Genomic DNA, 21502 nt, shown 5'->3' on the forward strand with positions numbered 1-21502 from the left:
CTTGATGAAAAGAGTGTTAAAATTGCTGTTTCTGTATTTGGTGGAGAGGCCACCAAGAGCACTTTGCGGAAGAGAATTGCGTTAACTGTGGCACCTATTGACAAATCAGGACAGCCTCAAGGTATTGAGGCACTTACTAAACCAGTAATATGCCGGCCAGCTGAAGCTGTGGATATTCATCCATCAAGATGGTCTCACCTTCGAAACATAGTATTTCCTGAAGAATTCCCCAGAGAGGAACAGGAGATTGATGTGCTTATTGGCTTGGATTTCTATTATTACTTTGTGTCAAGAGACATTGTAAGAGGGGGTTCCAGTGAGCCAGTTGCAGTTCGCACAACTTTGGGTTGGGTCTTCTGTGGGCCAACAGGTGGTCATGACCAAGAATGTACTGTGTCTAGGAATGTTCAAATTAATGTCGAGGAACAATTGAATGAAACACTTCAAAAGTTCTGGGATTTGGAGTCCGTTGGTGTTAGACCTGCTGAAAGTTCAATTTCTACTACTCATGCAGAAGATGTGGTCTTGAAGAAGTTTAAAGAGACACTTACGTACAATGATGGTCGCTATGAAGTATCTTTACCATGAAAGGAAGATTGTGTTTCATTGAAAGATAATTACCGGCAAGCGGAAAGAAGGTTGTACAATCTAGAAAGGGAGCTGCTTCATGAGCCATTGAAAGCTGCGTCATACAGAGAAGCGATTAACAAGTATGTTCAGAATGGTGTTGCTGAAGAAGTACCTTGTGATGAAATTACACCGACAGATGGGCGTCTCGTGTTTATCTCCCTCATCATGCGATCATCAGGGAAGACAAACAGACAACCAAGACAAGAGTCGTGTTTGATGCATCGGCGAAAGATAGTAATGGTGTCTCTCTGAACAGCTGCTTAGAGCCAGGCCCAGCATTACAACCGGATTTGGTCGGAATTCTTCTCCGTTTTCGAAAGAATGTTGTTGGTATCATGGGTGACATAGAGAAGATGTTCTTGCAGACTCGGTTAAAAGAAGAAGACAGAGATTCGCACCGGTATCTGTGGAGAGATTTGGACCCCCAGGCCACGCTTAAGATTTACAGAATGACCAGGGTCACATTTGGCGTTGTTTCCAGTCCGTTTCTTGCCATTGGCACTATTCAAGAACATGTGAAAAGTTGTAAAGAAACATTCCCTGTTGCATCGAGTGAAATCTTGAGGAACACTTACAGTATGTTGATGACTTTGCTTCAGGGAGAGACAATGTTCAGGAAACGCTGAAATTACAGCAAAGTGCTACTGAGCTTATTAGTCCATGAGCCAAATTTCAAAAGGGGCCTAAAAATAGGTTTTCGTAGCACCCCCCTTAATACCTAGTGAAATTGGTATCAAATTAAAGCTAAAGGCCTGAATTTTCTCAATCCACTTGTTACCAGGACGGAAAGTGGTGCATAAGGGAGATATGACATGCTTTTTACGGGGGGAGAGTGGAGATAAGTTTTGCTTTGTAAATACAAGTAATGTAAAATCTCCAATACAAATCGCAAAAAACACGCCTAAAAGCGATAAAGTCTTTTTACAAACGTATTTAAAATTAGTATTTTGCCACATTTCACACTTTTTATCTTTTTTGCTTTCCACCAGTTGCCATGGAAACGGTAAAAAAAAAACATTCCTGCTACTTTCTTGATTACAAAAGTCGTTTTCTTATGTTTACAACCCAATTATTACTAAAAGATCAATTGTTTTCGTGTTTTCCCCTTTTATTCGCCTTAGCTTGTTTGTACCACAATGTATTTTGAGCCTTTGTCCCGTCATAAACTTAGCAACCACATGGCAGGGTCCGCCATCTTGAAAATTTGCTGAATCAGTAGAAGGTGAGAAATTGCCTCTTTTTCGCAAAAATAGCCTCCTAGCTATTATCTTTTAATCAGTTTCTAGTGTAGTAGTTTGTCTTATAACCATCCTGGTATTTGTGAGACATTTTTCAAACAATTTGCAACATGTGGAGAGGATTCAAGTTGTCAGGCTTCAGGACAACGGTCACCCAACCAACTACTCAAAACTCACTAATGCCATAGTGGATATTAAAGACATTTCCGCTGAGAAATTTAATAGGCTTCTAAAGATGGCAGACTTCATCAAGATCCTTGATCTTTTCAAGTTATATAGTGAAGAAGACAATGGCTCCATTACAAAGTTCTGGAGATCGTACTTTGAAATGATCTCATTGAAGCTGCTTTTAATTTGACAAAATGGTCAAGCAATTCCTCTGAGCTTATGGAGGCCATACCAGAGAGGGACAGAGCAGCAGGTAGTCTTGTCAGCCTGGAAAGTGGTCTAGCAGAAGCACATCCAATCACGAAAGTGTTAGGATTAAAGTGAAATACACGCACTGACAACCTTGTCTTTGCAATTGATGTGGACATTGTTAAGTCGAGATCAAAGACAGTGTACACTAAAAGAATGGTGGCGTCCTTAGCAGCAAAGATATTTGATCCGATTAGTTTAATCGCACCCTTTTTAGTGAGGTCAAAATTAATTCTTCAAAGCTTGTGGACCAAGGGTGTTGGATAGGATGAAGAAATTCCCATGGAAGTCTCATTAAAATAGAATCAGTGGGTTCTAGAGCTTTCTGAACTTGAACAACTTCAAATTCCGAGATGTTACACTGATTTGCCATTAAGTCAGAACCCTAAAGTGGAGCTGCACGCATTTGGTGATGCGTCAGAAGTTGCTTATGCCTCTGCAGTTTATCTGAGAGTTGTTGGTGAAGATGGAAAGGTATCTACCAGTCTTGTAATGTCCAAGACCCGAGTGGCTCCTGTAAGGAAGATTACCCTTCCGCGCTTAGAGTTGATGGCTGCTGTAATTACTGCTAGACTTTATACCTATGTCAAAGGTGCAATTGATTGTCCCATTAGCCGCATTGTTTGTTGGACGACAATTCTTCAACGTTACACTGGATCAGAGGAGCAGCCTCACAGTGGAAACCATTTGTTGCTAATCGCGTTATTGAAATTCAGTCGTTCTTGGATCCCAGTGTTTGGAGGTATTGTCCAGGACTGCAGAACCCAGCTGATCTACCTACCCAAGGTTTACCTGCAAGTCAGTTAAGAGCAAGTCCTTTGTGGTGGAAAGGACCCTCTTGGTTGCAAGAGTCCGAAAAAGATTGGCCCGAGGATTTAAGGTCAAAACCTTCCAGTGAAATTGTTGACCCAGAGAGGAAGAGTAAAGCTAGTGTCAGTTGTGTTGTGCAACCCAAAGAGCCATTTATTGATTTCACAAGGTTCAGCAAATATAGTCGCTTGCTAAGAACTGTTGCTTGGATCAGAAGATTCGTTAGCAACTCAAGAGTGAAAGAAGAGGAAAGAATTGACAGCCCTTTAACTGGTTTAGAGATACAAAATGCAGAAGAATGGTTGATATCTCATGTACAAGAAGAAAGTTTTACTGAAGAAATTGCGTCATGTAAACAGCATGGTCCACTGAAGGACAGCAACCTGGCCAATTTAAACCCATTTATGTGTCCGACTAGTTGTTTTCTTCGTGTTGGAGGGAGAATTTTTTAAGAAATTCTAGTGAGCAGCACACAGCAACAGATCTTGTCAACTTGTTTTATTTTCTCCGACCGGTTTCGTCTGATCAAACAGACTTCATCAGGGAGTTTGAACAAGATACATAAAAGAACTTATTTTATACGTATGCTATAGAGTACAAATCACGTTCCAACTAGGGTGTGATCAGCAAAAAACACCTACAGAATTGCGTACAGGATATTACTAAAATCCTGCAAATGTGCGATGTTTAATTTTGGGGCTCACGGATTTAACGTTAAAACCGTGAGCCCCAAAATTAAACATTGCACATTTGCAGGATTTTAGTCATATCCTGTACGCAATTCTGTAGGTGTTTTTTGCTGTTCACACCGTACCCTAGTTGGAACGTGATTTGTACTCTATAGCATAGGTATAAAATAAGTTCCTTTATGTATCTTGTTCAAACTCCCTGATGAAGTCTGTTTGATCAGACGAAACCGGTCGGAGAAAATAAGGCAAGTTGACAAGATCTGTTGCTGTGTGCTGCTCACTAGAATTTCTTAAAAAATTAAAAAAGTCACTGTTACCAGAAGAGGAGAAGCATCCTATTATCTTGCCTTCTAATCATCCTGTTGTTAGGTTGTTGACTGATGATTTTCACCGCTGTGAACTCCATGCTGGAGTTGAACACACTTTGTCAGTTTTGCGGCAGATATTTTGGTTGATGTTGTAAAAGAAAACGTGTGCTCGACGTTGGTCGAACAACAGATGAATATTGTCATAAATTCTGTTGCGTTTTTGGAATAAATCGTTCATTTTCAGTTACATTGTGCGTTTGATGTAATCTGGCGTACGCGAGTAGCAATCAAAAACAACAGGAAAACTATTGAAACTCTTTACAATACACACTTTCTGCAATTTCTGTAATAATAGTTCTTCTTCTTATAATTATTATTATTATTATTATTATTGTTATAATTATTATTATTATTATTATTAATATTATTATTATTATTATTATTATCATTATTATGGTTATGTTCTTTACGTAATGTTTGCTTAAAGTCCTTAGCGCCGAGACCAAACCATGGTCCTGGGGCACTAAAGGGTAGCCAGTTTTTAGGTTGACAACACCCTCCTCAAAATATGCGCTGTACCCAGCAAGGTTATCTTCTGTAGTTCACTGATGCTTATTTGGCCGGGGAGTCTTCCAATATAATCTCTAGTCCCTTTTTGATAGCTCCAAGTGCTCCAATGATAACTGGTATCGTTTCTGTTCTCATGCCCCGCATTCGGCTTGTTTCGATTTCCAAGTCCTTATATTTGGGTAGTTTTTCAGTGACTTTCACGGATGTGTTTTGGTCTGATGGTACTGCCATGTCAATAAATTTACAGGTTTTCGTTTTGTGGTCTTTAACCACTATATCTGGTCTGTTGGCTGTTGTTTTCCTGTCTGTGTGTATGGTCATGTCCCATAATATTGTGACATCCTCATTTTCTGTAACTGTTTCCGGTTTATGGTCATACCACTTTTCTGATGTCTCTATATTATAGTTGTGACAGACATTCCAATGTATATACGCGGCTGCTTTATCGTGTCGGTGGATATATTCTGTTTTTGCAAGTTCAGGACACCCAGCCACGAATGGTCGATTGTTTCGTCGTATTTGTTACACATCCTGCATAGGGGGCTAGTACCGTCTTTGATAATTCTGGCGTGGTATGATCTGGTAGCTAGGCTTTAGTCTTGGGCTGCGATTATGAATCCTTCTGTTTCTGCTTTCAGTCCACTGCTTTTCAGGCACTGGTTGGTTTTGTGGTGGTCAACATCTGCTCCTTTATTCTCTTTGGGTATCTCCCACGGAGAGCTTTGTCCTCCCACTGCTTTGTTAATTTTTCTTGGGTCTTTTTTCGTGCCATTTGTTTGGTTCTCTTTGCATATTTGGTGGTTGTTTCATCTGCTTGTTTGTCTGGGATTTGTAGGTCTAGTTCTTGTTTGAATTGCTCTGCTTGCTTTTGTATAGAGTACAATTTCTTTCTGCCATCATGTTCTTGCACTAGTTTGACTAGGGCATCATCTGTGTTCTTTAGGTATGTATCGACCCCTATCGTGGTTGTTTTGTAAGAGGCTTCTAATTGGATAGGGCCCCTACCACCAGCATTTCTTGGGAGGTAGAGTCTGTCTACATCTGCTTTTGTTTTGTTTTGTTAAACTCAACGTCTTTATTCACGGCTTCTGGTGTACAAACAATCTTTGTTTCACAGCTTCGATTGTGCATGGACTACAACTTGAGCACAGCGAACACGATGCGAGCACGTGACGCCGCTGTAGGGTACCCACGGGGTACAATACAAGTCAAGTTCGGGTTTCCTACAAAGCTACCCCTGCGGGTGTAGCGGGCTGTAACATGTTTGATGCATCTTTGACAGGGTGAGTAGTTTTCTTGTTTTTGTGTCTAATCTCTCGATTTCACTCATCTTCAGTCGATTATGTTAAAACTGTAAGTCACCACTGGGATGGCTAAGGTGTTGATTGCCTCAAATCTATTGGCAGCATTGAGCTCCGTTTTTAGGACCATCCTTACTCTGCGGTAGTATTCCTTCCTCACTTTTTCTTTTATCTTGGCATGCTGTATACCATCACTTTCATCCACACCAAGGTATTTGTCTTTCATCCACACCAAGGTATTATTATTATTATTATTATTATTATTATTATTATTATTATTATTATTATTAGTTAGTTAGTTAGTTAGTTAATTAGTAAGTTAGTTATTCATTTCTAGTTGCATGGCCTTTAATATTAAACAGAAACCCTTATGGGTTTCTGTATTAAATTAACATCAGTCGTTCATTAATTATTTCCTCTTTCAATTAAAAATACACCTTTCTAAGTTAAAAAAAAAACATTGACCACCAAAAATATATAAAGTCAAAGAACTATAGGAATTCTCGAGTGATTTAAACCTCCACGTGATTTTTAGCACTTTCACAGCTGAATTTTCTCAGAAAAACGCGTTTCTGTCACTGTTAAAATGATTATTTTTTTGGTGCTACGATGGTAGATTTGCGTAAACTTTGCTAGAAAAGCACTTTTTCATGCTGCAGCAACATATATAGCCAACTGGTCTGCCTCCTGCCAGTTGGGATTTTTAATCATGTTATGTTCATTTAGAATGTTGTTTCCTCTGTTTCAGAGGCATGCCTGCAAACTAGCTATCTCAAAGTTAAGTGCATAACCACTATACACGACATTTTTTTTGCTAGAAAAGCACTTTTTCAGGCTGCAACAACATTTTGATAAAGATTCCATGTACAAATTTACAAGATTTTACTTTGGCACATGTGCATAAGTCAATTTTTTCGTTGGGCTGAACCGTTCCGAATTTTTTCTTGCTCTTTTTCCCTCTCTTAAAAAGGGAACCTTCATCAATTGTACAGGTGTATTGGCCTGTTTAAGCACCCCTTTCGTACCAAAAACGGATGCTTTTTTTTCGATTATCTCTGTCAGAATGCAGTCGATATACAAAATGAACAGTCCTGTGAAAAGGCCAATCCTAGCTGTATCAGTTGCTTATCACAAAAATCCACTGACATGCAAATTGACAACGTCACAGGTGGTTCAGTGACTGCCTCTCCAAATGCTGTTTAATGCCGTTGCATTAAGTGGCTAGGAATATTTCTACTCCCCCTGAATGGGATGCTAGTCCATTGCAGGGAACCCCCTTCCTCCCCCCCCCCCCCCAGCATTATGGCGCCAGTACCCATTTATACACCTGGGCGGAGAAAGGCACAATAAAAGTTAAGTGTCTTGCCCAAGAACACAGCACAGTGACCCCAGCTAGGGCTCGACCCCTGACCGCTCGATCCAGAGTCCGGCGCAGTAACCATTAGGCCACCGTGCCTCCCTTTCACTCCCAGCAGTGAAAGGGGAAAAAATCATAATTTGCGTCCTTTAATCCGTCTAGCTGGAGCTTTAGATGCAATTTTTTAATTCATCAGTATTAAATAATGATTATCATTATCGTCATTGATATTATTATTATAAGATCTATATACCCAAGCACATCGCTGTGGCTGACCCAGGGCTTGACCCTAAGGGAAAGCAATGCTGGCATTATGTAAAGGTGATAGTAATAATGAAGATTGCTTTAATTTTTTTCAGATTCCCAAGGAGAATGGAATGAACACAAGGTTGAACTCTGCCTTTGGGCCCATGTTACGGGCCTTAAGTATGCTCCTGAATTGTTTAACAAAGAAACTTTATCAAAAAGGAACATCGACACAAACGATGAAGAAAGGCTGAAAGGATCCAAGAAGATGAAGGTGTAACATTCAGTTTCCCTTATTTTTGTTCATTTTCGCGGGACTTGCAATTTCAAAAAAACGAAATCTGATACCCTGCTTTTTGCGAAATTTAGGTCATTGCAAATTGATATTTCTGCAAAATTGCGATATTTATGTGTCAAGAAATTTGCCTCTTCCAAATCTCGCGAAATTCAGTCCCCGCGAAAATAAGGGTATTAAGCCCTTTCAGTGGGTAACATTGTTTTGGATTTTTGATTCATCATTGTATAATGTCCATAAAAGACAAAACGTTGTTATGCTTATCTTGGAACGTTGTATAAAATATATTCTGCTGCTGAAGTAATGTTGCGACTCCTTTAATTTAGAAACTTCTTTCTCCCTGCCAGCCTGCTTGCCCGCCCGCCCGCCGGCTTGCACAATCTCTTTCAGTATATTTCCCGCCTTTAAAATTCCTTTCATAATAACTTGCCATCAGTAACTTTTAATTATTTTTTGTTTGTTCTCTCTAGCTCGTTTATTTTTGTGCATTATACGTTACAAGCAAGTGAACTTAAAAAAAGTAGGCTTGTACAAAGGGCAAGTAGTTTTGTACATCAGTTGGTTTGTAGTTAAAAATTAACGCGGCTCTCTCTTCCTCTTCACTGGGGAATTGATGACCACTGTATTGTGCTGTGGAGAAAACAGTGACGATGCAGTTAACCTAAAATCTCAAGAATTTCCTACTGGTTATGTACTTACTAAACGCCTTTTTCCAATGTTTCATACAACACTGTAAAATTTAAATATGGCTTGATGAGTCATTGTTTTTCAGCAGGCAAATGACTTCAAAACATGTATGCATATGTTCTTGTGTAAACTAAATAAAAGTCATCTGTCAAATATAATAATCGAGGAGATCAAGTTAGTAACTAACTATTAGTAACTAACTACAATCTAGGAGAAAGACTACCGTGTGCAGGCACATAGTGTTTGTGGGAGTTTAACCCATTGGAGCCTGTGTAGGCCAAAACTGGCTGTGACAAACAAAAAAGGCATCGCTTATACTCAATCTCTGCATGAGGAAAAGAACTTTCCAATGTAACCCAGACCAGATTGATTGGGTTAATTGAGCTTAAAATACTCACGAAAATGTACGGAAATTTGAGTGAAAAACTCGAACGAAAATATGCCTCAACCACACTTGGAATTGGCTACTTCGAATTCATGGCAACAATTTTCCTGTTTAGATGATGCTATCTCGGGAATTCTTGAACTGAAAGCAAGCCCAGTGGAGGACCAAAAACTGCAGCTAAAAGATAAGAGAAGGGGAAAAAGGAAAAGCGAAAGAAAAATGATAAAACTAAAAGCCAAAAGTGGTGGGGCACTTTGTCGTCCAAAAAACATCTTCAACGTTCGACATTTGCGTGTGCCCCAGCAAAAATGTTATAAAACGATAAAATGCGATGCTAGTGGGAAAAAGGGCATGCTTTCATTTAGCAAGTGCCCTTTTGAGCGGTTTGGAGCAGCTTTAGCTCATGTCAAAAATGTTCAAAAAATGTGCTTTTACTGATAAAAAATCTCCAGGCACCAATGGGTTAATTTTGCGGATTGGTAGCTTTTTAGTGCAGAATGCACTATTGTGATGGTTTGTCGGGGCTGTCGTCCGCTAAACCCCTAAACCCCTAAACCCCTAAAGCGCTATGGTGTAAACTTTAATAGCCAATTAATTAATTAATATCAATTAATTAATTAATTATTCCTTGTGGAGGGGGTGGGGGTGGGGAGCACCTGACCGTACCCCTAGGTAAAACCTGGAGCACATCTACGTTACTTTCATATGACGATCTCAAAGGTATATATTTGTTTCAGAAAACCCTTTGCTCTCCTTGTGGTACTACTTAACGTAATTTACACCAAACGCATGCGCAGATTAGTCTACGTTGTTTTCTGGAACTATTATGAACATCGCTTGTATTACGTGTTTGCGGTAGGCTTCCTGCAGACTTCTTGGCGCCAAGTAAAAACCGCAAATTAATTAAATTAGATTTTGAGACTTTCACAGCTCTTTCGTAATTAGGTATGCAAAAACTTGCACCGGGATTTTCGGCGTGAACACCTGATAACCAGGAAACAAATATCCTAGCTGTACTGCGTTTTAAAAAACCTGTCGAAAAATATGTTTTTTGATTAGATTTGTTTCTTTAGTTTTTGAGAATCGTCTTTCGTGCAGTCTAAACCGTAACTTAATTAAATTAAACAATGTCATCGATGCCGCCGTAAAACAAACAAAAAACAAAAGTTTCATGTTATCGCATTTTCAAGGAAGACAAAAGTATTTTGTTACAAACGAACAAAAGTGTCGTGTTACGTTTGCAAAGATTAGAGTAAGGAACACCTGGGAAAGAATACAAGTAGCCTGTGAACAGTTTTTCCGAAAGTAAAATAAAGCAAATAAACACGAACATATATAAAACATCATACTTTCAATTGTTCCATATTGCATTCTGCACTTACCAAATCATCGAGATTTGGCGTTTGGCGAGACTGAGAGATGCGGTTTTTCTTTCAGGGGATTTTTTTTATTGCGTTTTTTCTGCAAGTTACTCACAAATGGAATTACATACCATGATGCAACCTTAGTAAAAACGTAGGTTTGTCACAATAATAGTCTAATTTATTTGGTTGCTACTTTAATTGCTTTGGTGATAAAGTAGCGATAAGAGACTGGGACGCTGTCTGCTTGTTCATGTTTGGTGGAAAAGAGGAATTATTATTGCGGAAACTTTCCATCAGCGGATCCTGCAGAAAAAAGTTGCACCCGTAGTAATGAAATAATGAGGGCGTGACCATTACGATAGTTAACTGCGAAATAGCCAATGTGTGTAGTCAGCGAGTGCTTCTAAAACAGAAACTTATTGACCAGCGCTAGCTATGCTAAAATATTGACCCAAAGGCAAAGAAATAAAACAAGCCTCTATATATCTTACCTTGTCTTATAAAGAAATTTGCAAAGTACTGCCCAATTAGAACAGCTCTAAATGAATGTTTTATGTCCAGGTCTCTACGCCATTCAAACTGAGATTTTGCAGGGTGCCAGTGAAAGAGGTACACTGGATATCGTTTCCCTGCAAAGAACACAAATAACCTGTCTCAACTACTAACAAATACTAGTGGTAACCACAGGTTAGAAAGTGCGGGCTTTGACGCACTTAGACAAGGTACTGGTTGGCAGTGCCGATAATTATAAATAAACGACTGAACAAGGAGGACTGAAATGATCAAATGGACAATAGACAATTATTCTGAGTAACGCGTCACACAAGGATTTTTAGCACGCGGTGCAGTGTGAATTTAGATGTGATTTTTCTCAGTCGGTAAACTCGCTATGTTGTCAGTGTTATAACGAATTTCTCGACAATAACCGTTGTTGAAATTATTCGCTTTACCGTGGTTTATCTGTGATACAATGTTCTCAAGAGCAACACACAACGCCTTCAATGTCACAGAAGGTTTATCTAATGTGACAAGCTGTTTTTAAAATTATCGCTCTTGGAGTACAGATTTTTCTCTTCCGGTGTTACGACAAACTGTCATGATTAACACATTTTCGCATTCCGATCGTGCTTAGTGGAAGAACAAAAAATTTCAACTTCCGGTTCGGTCCTGGTTTATAAACGTGGCGCGCACGCGTAAAACGCAATCCGCTGGTCACTGTCAAGATTAGGGTTGCGGGCCTCTCTTGGGCCCGCAAAAAAAGGTTTTAACAAGCTCAACAGTTCTAACTACAGTTCATTTATTAAGGGTAATTTGCACTATCACCTTATCGGGCGATAAGGTCGACTGGTTATGCGTAACCTTATTAAGTAACCTTATTATCACACGATGCCTCGCTGTGATTGGTTGGTTTTCCACAGCTGTGTTTAGTGTATTTCGATCCTCGCTGTTCCGGTGTATTGTTGTTCCTTCGGTGGTCTGCTGTCGTATAGTTCTGTTGTTGTGTTTTTTGATCCATGCTTCTGGAATTTCAATTCTTCTATCCTTGTTGACGTTGTTACGGTGAAGTTTAATGTGAATTGCCACTTTGACCCTTCGTGTGAACCAGTGAGGACCACGATCAATAAACTTTTCAATAAATTTTTGTCTGTGCGTGCTCTGAAACGGCGCAGCACTGAATACGGGCAAGTCGGATGTCTCACTTGTGCTTCTTGATTCTGTCTTCCATAGGTCTACCACTCCCATCGATGTGAACTTTGCCACATTCACAGGGAATCATGTAAACCACGCTGTCTTTCTTAGCCGGGTCAACGGCGTCTTTTGGGCCGTACTTGTTTGATCTTAGGTTGCTCGAATTTTACAGTGACTAACACGGCTCATTTCGTATCCACCACCAGTTGATTCGATCGTGGTGTCTTTTGACGAAGAGTCGCTGTTCATCAACGTTCCTATTGACTGCGCTGTAAAAGCCGCGCATCAGGAACTGGAAAAGGACTCCACCTTGCGGACCACACGACGCTTACTCGTGCCCGTGCATGGACTTATATTGGGGAGGGTTTACTGCTGGAAAGGTTTTTTTTTTTGCATCTGAGGCTTGGGGGGGGGGGGGTGGTGGCTTATTTGCGGGGCTGGAGAAGAGGGTGCGTATTTTCGTAAGGGCCTATTTTTGGAATGTTGCGGTATACAGAATATTAGTGGAGAGTGGGGGGCCCCTGAACACCGCAACACCGCAAAAATAATACATAAACACCGCATCACCGCAAGAAAATTTGATGAAACACCGTCACCGCAATATAATCAAGTTACCTATCAATAAAAACGTATTAGGATTGGGTTATAAATGTAGTTTAGCCTGCGAACAGTCTCCCGAGTAGGGTTCCGCGAGCGAAGCGAGTGGGGTAACGAGAGCGAAGTTAGCGGAAAAGGCTAAATGTAGTTATGCAAATGTTAGACAAGAAACCGTTATACCGCTAATAATTTCGTTTCACCGAACACCGTAGATTAAAACACAAACATCGCACACCGTAGGGTTTGAGGTCACCGCAACACCGCAAACCCCCATGTCCCCCTCAGTATATACTAAAACAGTGGATAGCGTTTTTGGCACGCGCTGATTGGCTACTCAAACTCTGGATATCCTTTGTTATTATTCAACAAATATTTTTAAAAAATGTACAACAACTTTTAGTTTGCAAGACATGTTTCGATCGTTCCAACGATCATCTTCAGTTGTGGAATCGTTTACAGTTGAAGTTGAATTTTTTACAAGCAATGGCGTAACATGCGTGATACGCGACATTCGTGATACATTTTAAATTTAACGTGCAGCATTTAAATGCGCGAGACATGGAACAATGCGCGCGAGTATAAATACACGGCATCAATTCTCAACACCCAAACATACGTTTTACCATGGAGAAAGAGGTAGATCATAAATTAGCATTCCTAGATGTCTTAGTTCATAACAATCCTCTTTATCTCCAGACTTCAGTTTTCCGTAAGAAAACGTTCACAGGGCTCCTTACGAACTATTTTAGTTTTACTGCATTCTCTTACAAAATTGGTCTTGTAAGAACACTGGTTGACAGGGTCTACAAAATCAACAATTCCTGGTTGGGCTTTCATGATGATATTAAGAACCTCACTCGTATCCTACGTAGAAATCTTTTCCCTGTTCATATTATAGATAAGGTTGTCAACCAATACGTAAGCAGAGCTCAAGTCCGCCCATCAGATAGCTCTCGGGTTCAACAACCCGTTTCATCTTATTATTTTAAGTTACCTTATGTAGGATCCTTTTCTGCAGAAGCTCAGAAGAGATTGCGTAAACTTGTCCACCGTTATTGTACTAACATTGAAATTAAGTTAGTTTTTTCGTCTTTTAAAGTGAGTAGTATGTTCAGTGTGAAGGATCCTGTTCCTCTCGATCTCCGTTCGCGCGTTGTCTACAAATTTTCTTGTGCAGGATGTAATGGCTGTTACATCGGCGAAACTAGCCGTCATCTTTCAACGCGCATTCGTGAGCATCTGAGTAGGGGCAGGAACTCACACATTTACCAACATCTGCAGCAGTCTGAGGCATGCCGTAGGCTTGCATCTAAGAACTGCTTTTCTATTGTAGATTCCGCACCCAATAGACTACAGCTAATTTTAAAAGAGGCTGTCCACATCCGCTGGGAAAACCCCACGTTAAATAAGCAGCTCAAACATGCTGACTTAACTCTTTCATTTTAGTATTATGTTATTTTCTTATAAATAGGTGTCGTTTAATTTAATTCAATTTTTTTGCATCATTTTGTGTAATAATTGTAATTTACTAAGTTATTTTTACTGTTTAATTTCTTTGCCGTGTATTTATGCATCAGTCAATTCCAGCAGTACCCATCCCCCCCCCCGGGCAGCCCCGGGGCATTTCCTAATGTTGCCCGTCCCGAGGGTGGGGCATTTGCGTACCTCGGGTTGACCCCCGGGCATTTGACACGTACTTTCAAAACCGTGGAGTGAGTCGCGTATTCGTGATGGAGGCGTTTATTGGCCAAGACGTGGACTACGTTGCAGATTAGCTAGTTCACGAATGACTAGAGAAGCTCGTGGATGTTCGTGGATGTTTTTAAAGGTATATTTTCTCGATTTTAGATATTTCTTCATTGCTAAAAAGCAACAACTTGTATTATATTCTTATATCACCTATCGAGAGATTAAAAAAACAATTAACCCGGGAGCGGGGCATTTGCCCGGTTCCTTCATCCCCACCCCGGGGAATTTGCCAATTTTTTTTAAAGAAATGCTAATGCCCGGGGGTTAGCCCGGGGGGGGGGGGATGGGCACTGCTGGAATTGACTGATGCATTATACTCGCGCGCATTGTTCCATGTCTCGCGCATTTAAATGCTGCACGTTAAATTTAAAATGTATCACGAATGTTGCGTATCACGCATGTTACGCCATTGCTTGTAAAAAATTCAACTTCAACTGTAAACGATTCCACAACTGAAGATGATCGTTGGAACGATCGAAACATGTCTTGCAAACTAAAAGTTGTTGTACATTTTTTAAAAATAGTAGTTTGTCTGCTTTTATCCAGACCATTTGGATCTATTATTCAACAAATGTGTTAACGTTATCTGTACATAATAGATATCCTGCGATATAAGTAGGTTGCGAAGATTCGTCCGAATTCTTGTAAAGCGCTGCATAATTACAGTTTTTCTTTCTGCAGAATGTGCTTCATTGACAATTTGTTGAATAATAAAACAATCATTCTGCTCAATCTTGCGGAATATCTAGTATCAGGCATTATTATTCAACACATGCGCGCGCTGCCCATATATGGTCAAAATGTTAACGATATCTGTCATCCGTACATAACAGATATCCTGCGATATATGTAGGTTGCGAAGATTCGTCCGAAATCTTGTAAAGCGCTGCATAATTATAGTTTTTCTTTCTGCAAAATGTGTTTCGTTGGCAATTTGTTGAATAATAAAACAATTATCCTGCTCAATCTTGCGGAATATCGTCTGATTTTAGCCAACTCGGCCTACGGCCTCGTCGGCTAAGTATCAGTCGATATTCCGCGCGATTTCGCAGGATAATTGTTAAATATTCCGCGCGATTTCGCAGGATAATTGTTTACTATTCATCTCCGAGCAACTCGCGCTTGAAAACCGTACTCGTTGACAGGAATAACCCAGTACCTGATGACAGTTTCAGTACATAAAGGACGAAATGATAACCCGAATAATTATATAAGTTCATTGTGTCCAACAATTCAGACCACAAATGAAGACCTCGATAAATAAATTGTAATATTTCGGTATAAGCTATACCATCATCAGACTGAAGTGGTCTGAATTGTTGGACACAATGAACTTATTCGAGTTATCCTTCGTCCTTTATGACAGGAATAAACTAGTCAAAAATCATCCTTTCGGGCTATGTTATCTCACTGTTTAAGTATAATACTAAAACAACTATTCACCTCAGTGTCGGTGGCTAGTGGTGGATATTCACCTTGCCGCTTTGTTGCTCGGTCAATATCCAGCGCTAGCCACCTCCACTTCGGTGAATAGTTGTTAATTATTAAGATGTGTTTTGTTTTCAAATCGCAGAGTTTCTACGTATATATCTTGCCTACACGCACGGCACGGTGAAGACAAATGACAACTTTTAAGTTCTAATGGATACCTTCCATGATTGAAATGAACTCAACTCCTTTTCGATCTTTGCTGGTGGCCACAATTCTGAAAAAGTTCTTTAAAAGGCTGTTGTTGTGATAAATCTGCGACAAGAAATAATTGAATATAGTTAATCGCAAGCTAAAATTTTTATAGCGGAGCTCTGGTGTGAGAAGCGCGCCAGCGGAGCACCATGGGTAAGAAATTTTGGAAATCCATCAAGCCAAGAAAATTTAGTAGTCTCGTGACAGTACGAGCGTCCGTCTGTACAGACTCTGGGGGAAGGGGAGGGGTCACCGGGTAACCCAACATGGGGGGGGGAGAGTGTCTCATCTTTTCTTGGCATGCTCCCTTGGTTAACATAAAAGGGAACCTCCGTTCTTACGAAAAGTTGACATTGAATTATTTTAAATAATGCCAAAATTCCAAACTTCCAAAATTCCGTGTAATGGTTGTTCAATTGTTTCACACAATAGATCCTGTGCTTACAGACAATAGCAACAACCAAGGGTTCCCTTTTAAGAGGACATGTTACTTACGGTCAAACATTTTTCCGGTAAGAGTCCTTAAATGGATTTCGCTCATACTCTTACCATGGGTAGGCCTTAATATGAAATAAATCACAGTATACTTTGTTTGGCTAAATATCGATTTGTTTTCAAGAAAATCGATGATTCTAAAATCCAGCAAAATTGACGCTTTCAGAGCTCAAAATTTATGCCGAGTTTGTTAGCTTCGCGTCGAAAAATAAAGCTCTCTGGAAGAAAAATACCTATTAAATATCGAAGAATAACATCAAATTAGTACGTCGAAAGCAATTTCTGCTCTTGAAGTCCTTTTATTTACAAAATATAATTAAATTTATTCGACACACTTTGGATTTAATCCAAAATAGGTCAAACTTATCGCTTTATTTAAGTATGAGCGAAGCGAAATAAATGGCCGAAAATTTGGTATTAGACAGATAAATGATTGTTCTTTTCGATACTTAAAGGATTTCCTGGGTAAATGATTTAGTGCGATGCTTTCAGATCTCAAAATTGCTTAAAATTCGTTAATTTAACCGGCCGTGACATTGTTGATCTTATCAACTTTATGTAAACATTCCACACAAAGGTTAATTTTCCCCATGTGAACTTCAACTGAGTAAAATAAAAACATAGACTTGTTTACCGTGGTGTTTGCTGATACATTGTAAATCCTGTTTTTCTCATTTACGACAAAACCTAAGCCCTCGGCGAAGCTGGTTATCCAATTTTCTTGACGCGCCATTTGTAACTGATTTCCACGTCTTGAAGTGACAGTTCTTTTCCATGCATTTTTGAAAACAGTCCAGTCTTAACGGATCAGTGTAAACAGGAATACGTAGTACTTTGCTTGGAGAGATTTCCGCACAGCCCCCTACATAATTATGTATGCAACTATTTCATACTATCACTATACATAAACAGCAATCATGAAAAGAACGAATCAGTCAGAATATTGTATGCATAATTAATGTAGGGGGCTGTGCGGAAATCTTGCTTTAAATCAACTTAAAGCTTACCAGCAGTGGTAGATAAATCGATACGCCCGGCGAATCTTCGTTTCGAAAACCGCCATATGAGATTTGTCGGCCCTTTGTCCTGCGGTATGCAGATAATAAATTCACACTTTAGTAAATTCCGGCACATGAAATCGACAACCACCGTGACCAGAAAGCACCCTGCTTTTCCTTTTTGGAAAATTGGTTGAGGCACTATTTTTATTATTTTAATATAAGCTCTGAATGGAAAAACTTTGGGCTGAACTTGTAATTAAGTTTCACTTCAGTAAGCCACGTTCGCGTTCGAGATAATTGTTAAATGGTTGCATGAAAGCGCTTTTAACTTCCGGGTCGAAAGTTCTTCTGTTGCGTTGCTTCGCTTTGTTTCATATTTTTTATCCAGTTCTTAACCTTGTTCAAATTCTTGATTAGGCTAAGGCAAAACAGTTGTAGAGTCAACTCTCTCTTATTGAAGACCTCTATAAGACGGACACCTGGTGTTGGTCCTGTCCTTGCCGTTTTTTCAATCATTTTATACTGTAACTAATATATAATTCACCGGCCTTGAAACGGTAACATTGAAATATCTATTTAACAGAAATTTCGTGCGACTGTGTAGCGCATATAACTAGTGTATGTAAACGATAATTTAAGATGTATATGTAAAATGGGCCAGATAAAAGATAACTGTTTCCATACGTTTCGGGGTTACTGCCCCTTCTTCAGTGGAAAAATTGAAACGACGTTAAAATCCATATAAGACGGACATCTCTTTTAGACGAACTGAGTTGGAGCCGGTCCCGTAGGTACCCCTTTCAGATAGAGTTGGCTGTACACAAAACCTTAGATGGCGTCGTTGGATCCGTCTCCCGTGAATTTTGAAAATATATATTCTGTGTAGTCTAGCCTGTAAACAGGCTCTCCTACTTGTGGAGGATTGGGCGAAATGAAAGCGGGAAGGAAAGGTGGGGAAGGGGTGGGGGAAAAGGGACCATATATCATGTATATGCAGTTGTAATACCAGTCACGGTAAACAATTTATAACTGAAAAAACGCCGAACATTTATAACTGTTTACACCAAGGTGTTAAAATAAAGGAAAGGGTGTTTTTCACTTCATTCGATTAAAGCTAGGTGAAGAAAAGTACACGTAATCAGAAGTTTGTTATGGACTTCTGACGTGATGCCATTTTTTGTATTTATTTCTGCAAAATACAACAAGGCATTTATACCAAAGTAACATTATTTTAAAAAAATGAGCATAATTGCAGTTGAGCATTCTTTCGGACAAAAACAAGCATTGCTAGAAGCATAAAATTCCCTTTTTACCAGGGGCCTCTGGTCATGTCTGGTATTCAGTTAGAAAGAACTGCATTCAGAAGATAACGCGTTCTAGAAACAAGTCACCCCGTTTTGGCAGGTAGGTAGGTATTAACTTTATTTTAACACGGTAAATTCATCAGCAATCCGCAAATCAGGTGGTTAGCTGTTCCAAAGCACCGCACCTTGGTAACTAAAACTGTTTTTTTAGATAGTTTGTGCGGGGCAATGGAACAGCGAGTTTGCCCACGGTGTCTCTCAGTTCGTATTGATTTATATTACTCCTATCAGAAAAGATAGATTGCAAATAGGTAGGTACAAGACCGTTAAGAGATTTGTGCACCATTACTGCTTCTTGTATTTGCCTTTGAGATTCCAATCTTTTCCAGCCACGCCGTTCAAAGAGAAGTCCGGCATTTGTGTCATAGCTGGAAAAGGTTAGAATACGCGAAGCGCGGTTTTGCAATTTTTGTAGTTTGTCAGAGAGGGTCTTATTACACATTACAGTGTCCCCAAACAACACTGCAATAATCAAAATGAGGCTGTATTAAGGCACGGAAAACAGAATGCAGCGTGCTTTGAGGAACACATCGTCTACACCCCTTTAAAGCTCCCAGGCCAGATGTAATTTTCTTAGCAATGGTCTCGATGTGCACATTCCAAGAGAGATTTTCATCAATGTGCACACCAAGAGATTTAGTGCTAGAAACTTGCTTTATGGATTTATCATCAATTGAAAGGCTAGGAGATTTGTCAAAAGTACTTTACCCTTGTCTTGATCCGATTAACATAAATTCTGTTTTGCTTGCATTTGATGTAATTTGTTAGCGATAAGCCATTCATATTTTGAAACTTTTGTGTGTTTAAAATACCATACCTTAATGTTCTAGATATCGTTTATTATTGAAAATCCCGTTCTAGATCGGGAACCTAAAATCACGACCTCATTGGACGACACAGAGCCTTTTTGGGGGAATACCCCAGCTTTCACAACTCCCTCCTAATGAAGTTCGCCTAGGGAATTGAGAATTAAGGTGATTATAAAGTTATTACTTTATATCACTTGTTGTTTGGAAACTTGAGTCGTATTATAATTTCAACCGTCGTATTTACAAAGGAACAGACTGCGGATAATATTTGAAACTTAAACCGTCTTTCCCCTAATAGCTTCCAAATCAACTCAAAGACACACCGGAAAACAGGTTTAAAAACAAAATATTTATATAATGACTATGATATTTTTGATACATTTGGGCCCCCTGACGGCGAGGCGCTCGTTCCTCCCCGCAAGCTCTGGCGGGGGCACTTTCCCTTGTTTACGCCGAAACCCACGAAGACGGTTCCAACGATAACATCTTAGATTTTGTTTTCACCTGTTTTGTCTTGACCTAATCAAGAACTTGGGCAAAGGTAAGAACAAAAAAAATATAAAATAAAGCGAAGCAACGCAACAGATGAACTTTAGACCTGGGAGTTAAAAGCGCTGTCATGCAACCATTTAGCAACTTTCTCAAACGGTGGCTACCTGTTCAGTCCAAAAGTTTTTCATTTAGAGCTTATATTAATATAGCAATAATATGGTGCCTCAACCAATACTATACCAAAACGCAGGGTGCTACCTGGTCACGGCGGTTGTCGATTTCATGTGCCGGAAGTTACGCAAGTGTGAAATACATTATCTGCATACCGCAGAAAAAAAAGGCCGACAAATCTCAAATAGCGGTTTTCGAAAAGATCGAATCGATTTATCTACCACTGCTACCGTTCTGTAACCGGTTCGAAACGGATCGAAAACCGTGTAAACATAGGCCGATCCGGTCCGGTCCAGGTCGGAACGGTTCCGAGCCGGTCCCGTGTAAACGTAACCCTAGGCTATGTTTACACGGGACCGGTCCGGAACGGATCCGGTCAGATTTTCGGACCGGATAGGCCTTCTGTTTACACGGGACTGTTCTTGAACCGGTCCGGGACAAAACCCAAACTGGACCTACTATTTTGCAGGTCCAGTTATGGAACCGTTCCGGACCGGTTCCAGAACGGCCCCGTGTAAACACATGGATCGGTTCCAAACGGTTCCGTGTAAACAGAGGCCGTTATGGTCCGGTCCAGTTCGGAACGGTTCCGGTCCTGCCCGTGTAAACGTAGCCTAGCTGGTTACAGTGTAGAAATGACTGAAAAAAAAAAAACAGCAAGGACAGGACCAACACCAGGTGTCCGTCTTACAGAGGTCTTCAATAAGAGAGAGTTGACTCTACAACTATTTTGCCTTAGCCTAATCAAGAATTTGAACAAGGTTTATAAGAACTGGATAAAAAAAATATGAAACAAAGCGAAGCAACGCAACAGAAGAACTTTCGACCCGGAAGTTAAAAGCGCTTTCATGCAACCATTTAACAATTATCTCGAACGCGAACGTGGCTTACTGAAGCCGAGTGAAACTTAATTACAAGTTCAGCCCAAAGTTTTTCTATTCAGAGCTTATTGCGGGCCCAAGAGAGGCCCGCAACCCTAATCTTGACAGTGACCAGCGGATTGCGTATTACGCGTGCGCGCCACGTTTATAAAAGCTATCTGCAAACCGGAAGTTGAAAATTTTGTTTTTCTTCTAAGAACGATCGGAATGCAAAAAATGTGTCAATCACGACATTTTGTCGTAACACCGGAAGAGAAAAATCTTGTCTCCAAAG

The 21502-nt window shown here is 40.0% G+C and overlaps 2 protein-coding genes across 4 annotated transcripts in view; one reads left to right on the forward strand and one right to left on the reverse strand.

Annotated features, from left to right (window-relative positions):
- The window catches only part of LOC144632717 (uncharacterized), a 74653-nt gene extending 65944 nt beyond the window's left edge, over positions 1–8709 (forward strand). For 2 of the 3 annotated variants that reach the window (XM_078491433.1, XM_078491431.1), the window contains 2 exons: positions 7680–7840; positions 8332–8709. In XM_078491433.1, the coding sequence (XP_078347559.1) occupies positions 7680–7840; positions 8332–8370 (200 nt within the window). In that variant the 3' untranslated portion in view covers positions 8371–8709. Of the gene's footprint in view, positions 1–7679; positions 8166–8331 lie in introns of those variants that run through there. The other variant, XM_078491432.1, reaches the window with a different exon arrangement.
- Positions 8355–21502, reverse strand: part of LOC144632712 (gamma-glutamyl hydrolase-like) — a 47501-nt gene continuing 34353 nt past the window's right edge. The window contains exons 6-8 of the mRNA XM_078491422.1: positions 15982–16075; positions 10789–10926; positions 8355–8491 (exon numbers count right to left, since the gene is read on the reverse strand). Coding sequence (XP_078347548.1) covers positions 8373–8491; positions 10789–10926; positions 15982–16075 — 351 coding nt within the window. The 3' untranslated portion in view covers positions 8355–8372. The remainder of the gene's footprint in view (positions 8492–10788; positions 10927–15981; positions 16076–21502) is intronic.

Source organism: Oculina patagonica, chromosome 12, assembly GCF_052425735.1.
Source record: "Oculina patagonica isolate OP01 chromosome 12, crgOcupat, whole genome shotgun sequence".
Taxonomy (NCBI): Eukaryota; Metazoa; Cnidaria; class Anthozoa; order Scleractinia; family Oculinidae; genus Oculina; species Oculina patagonica.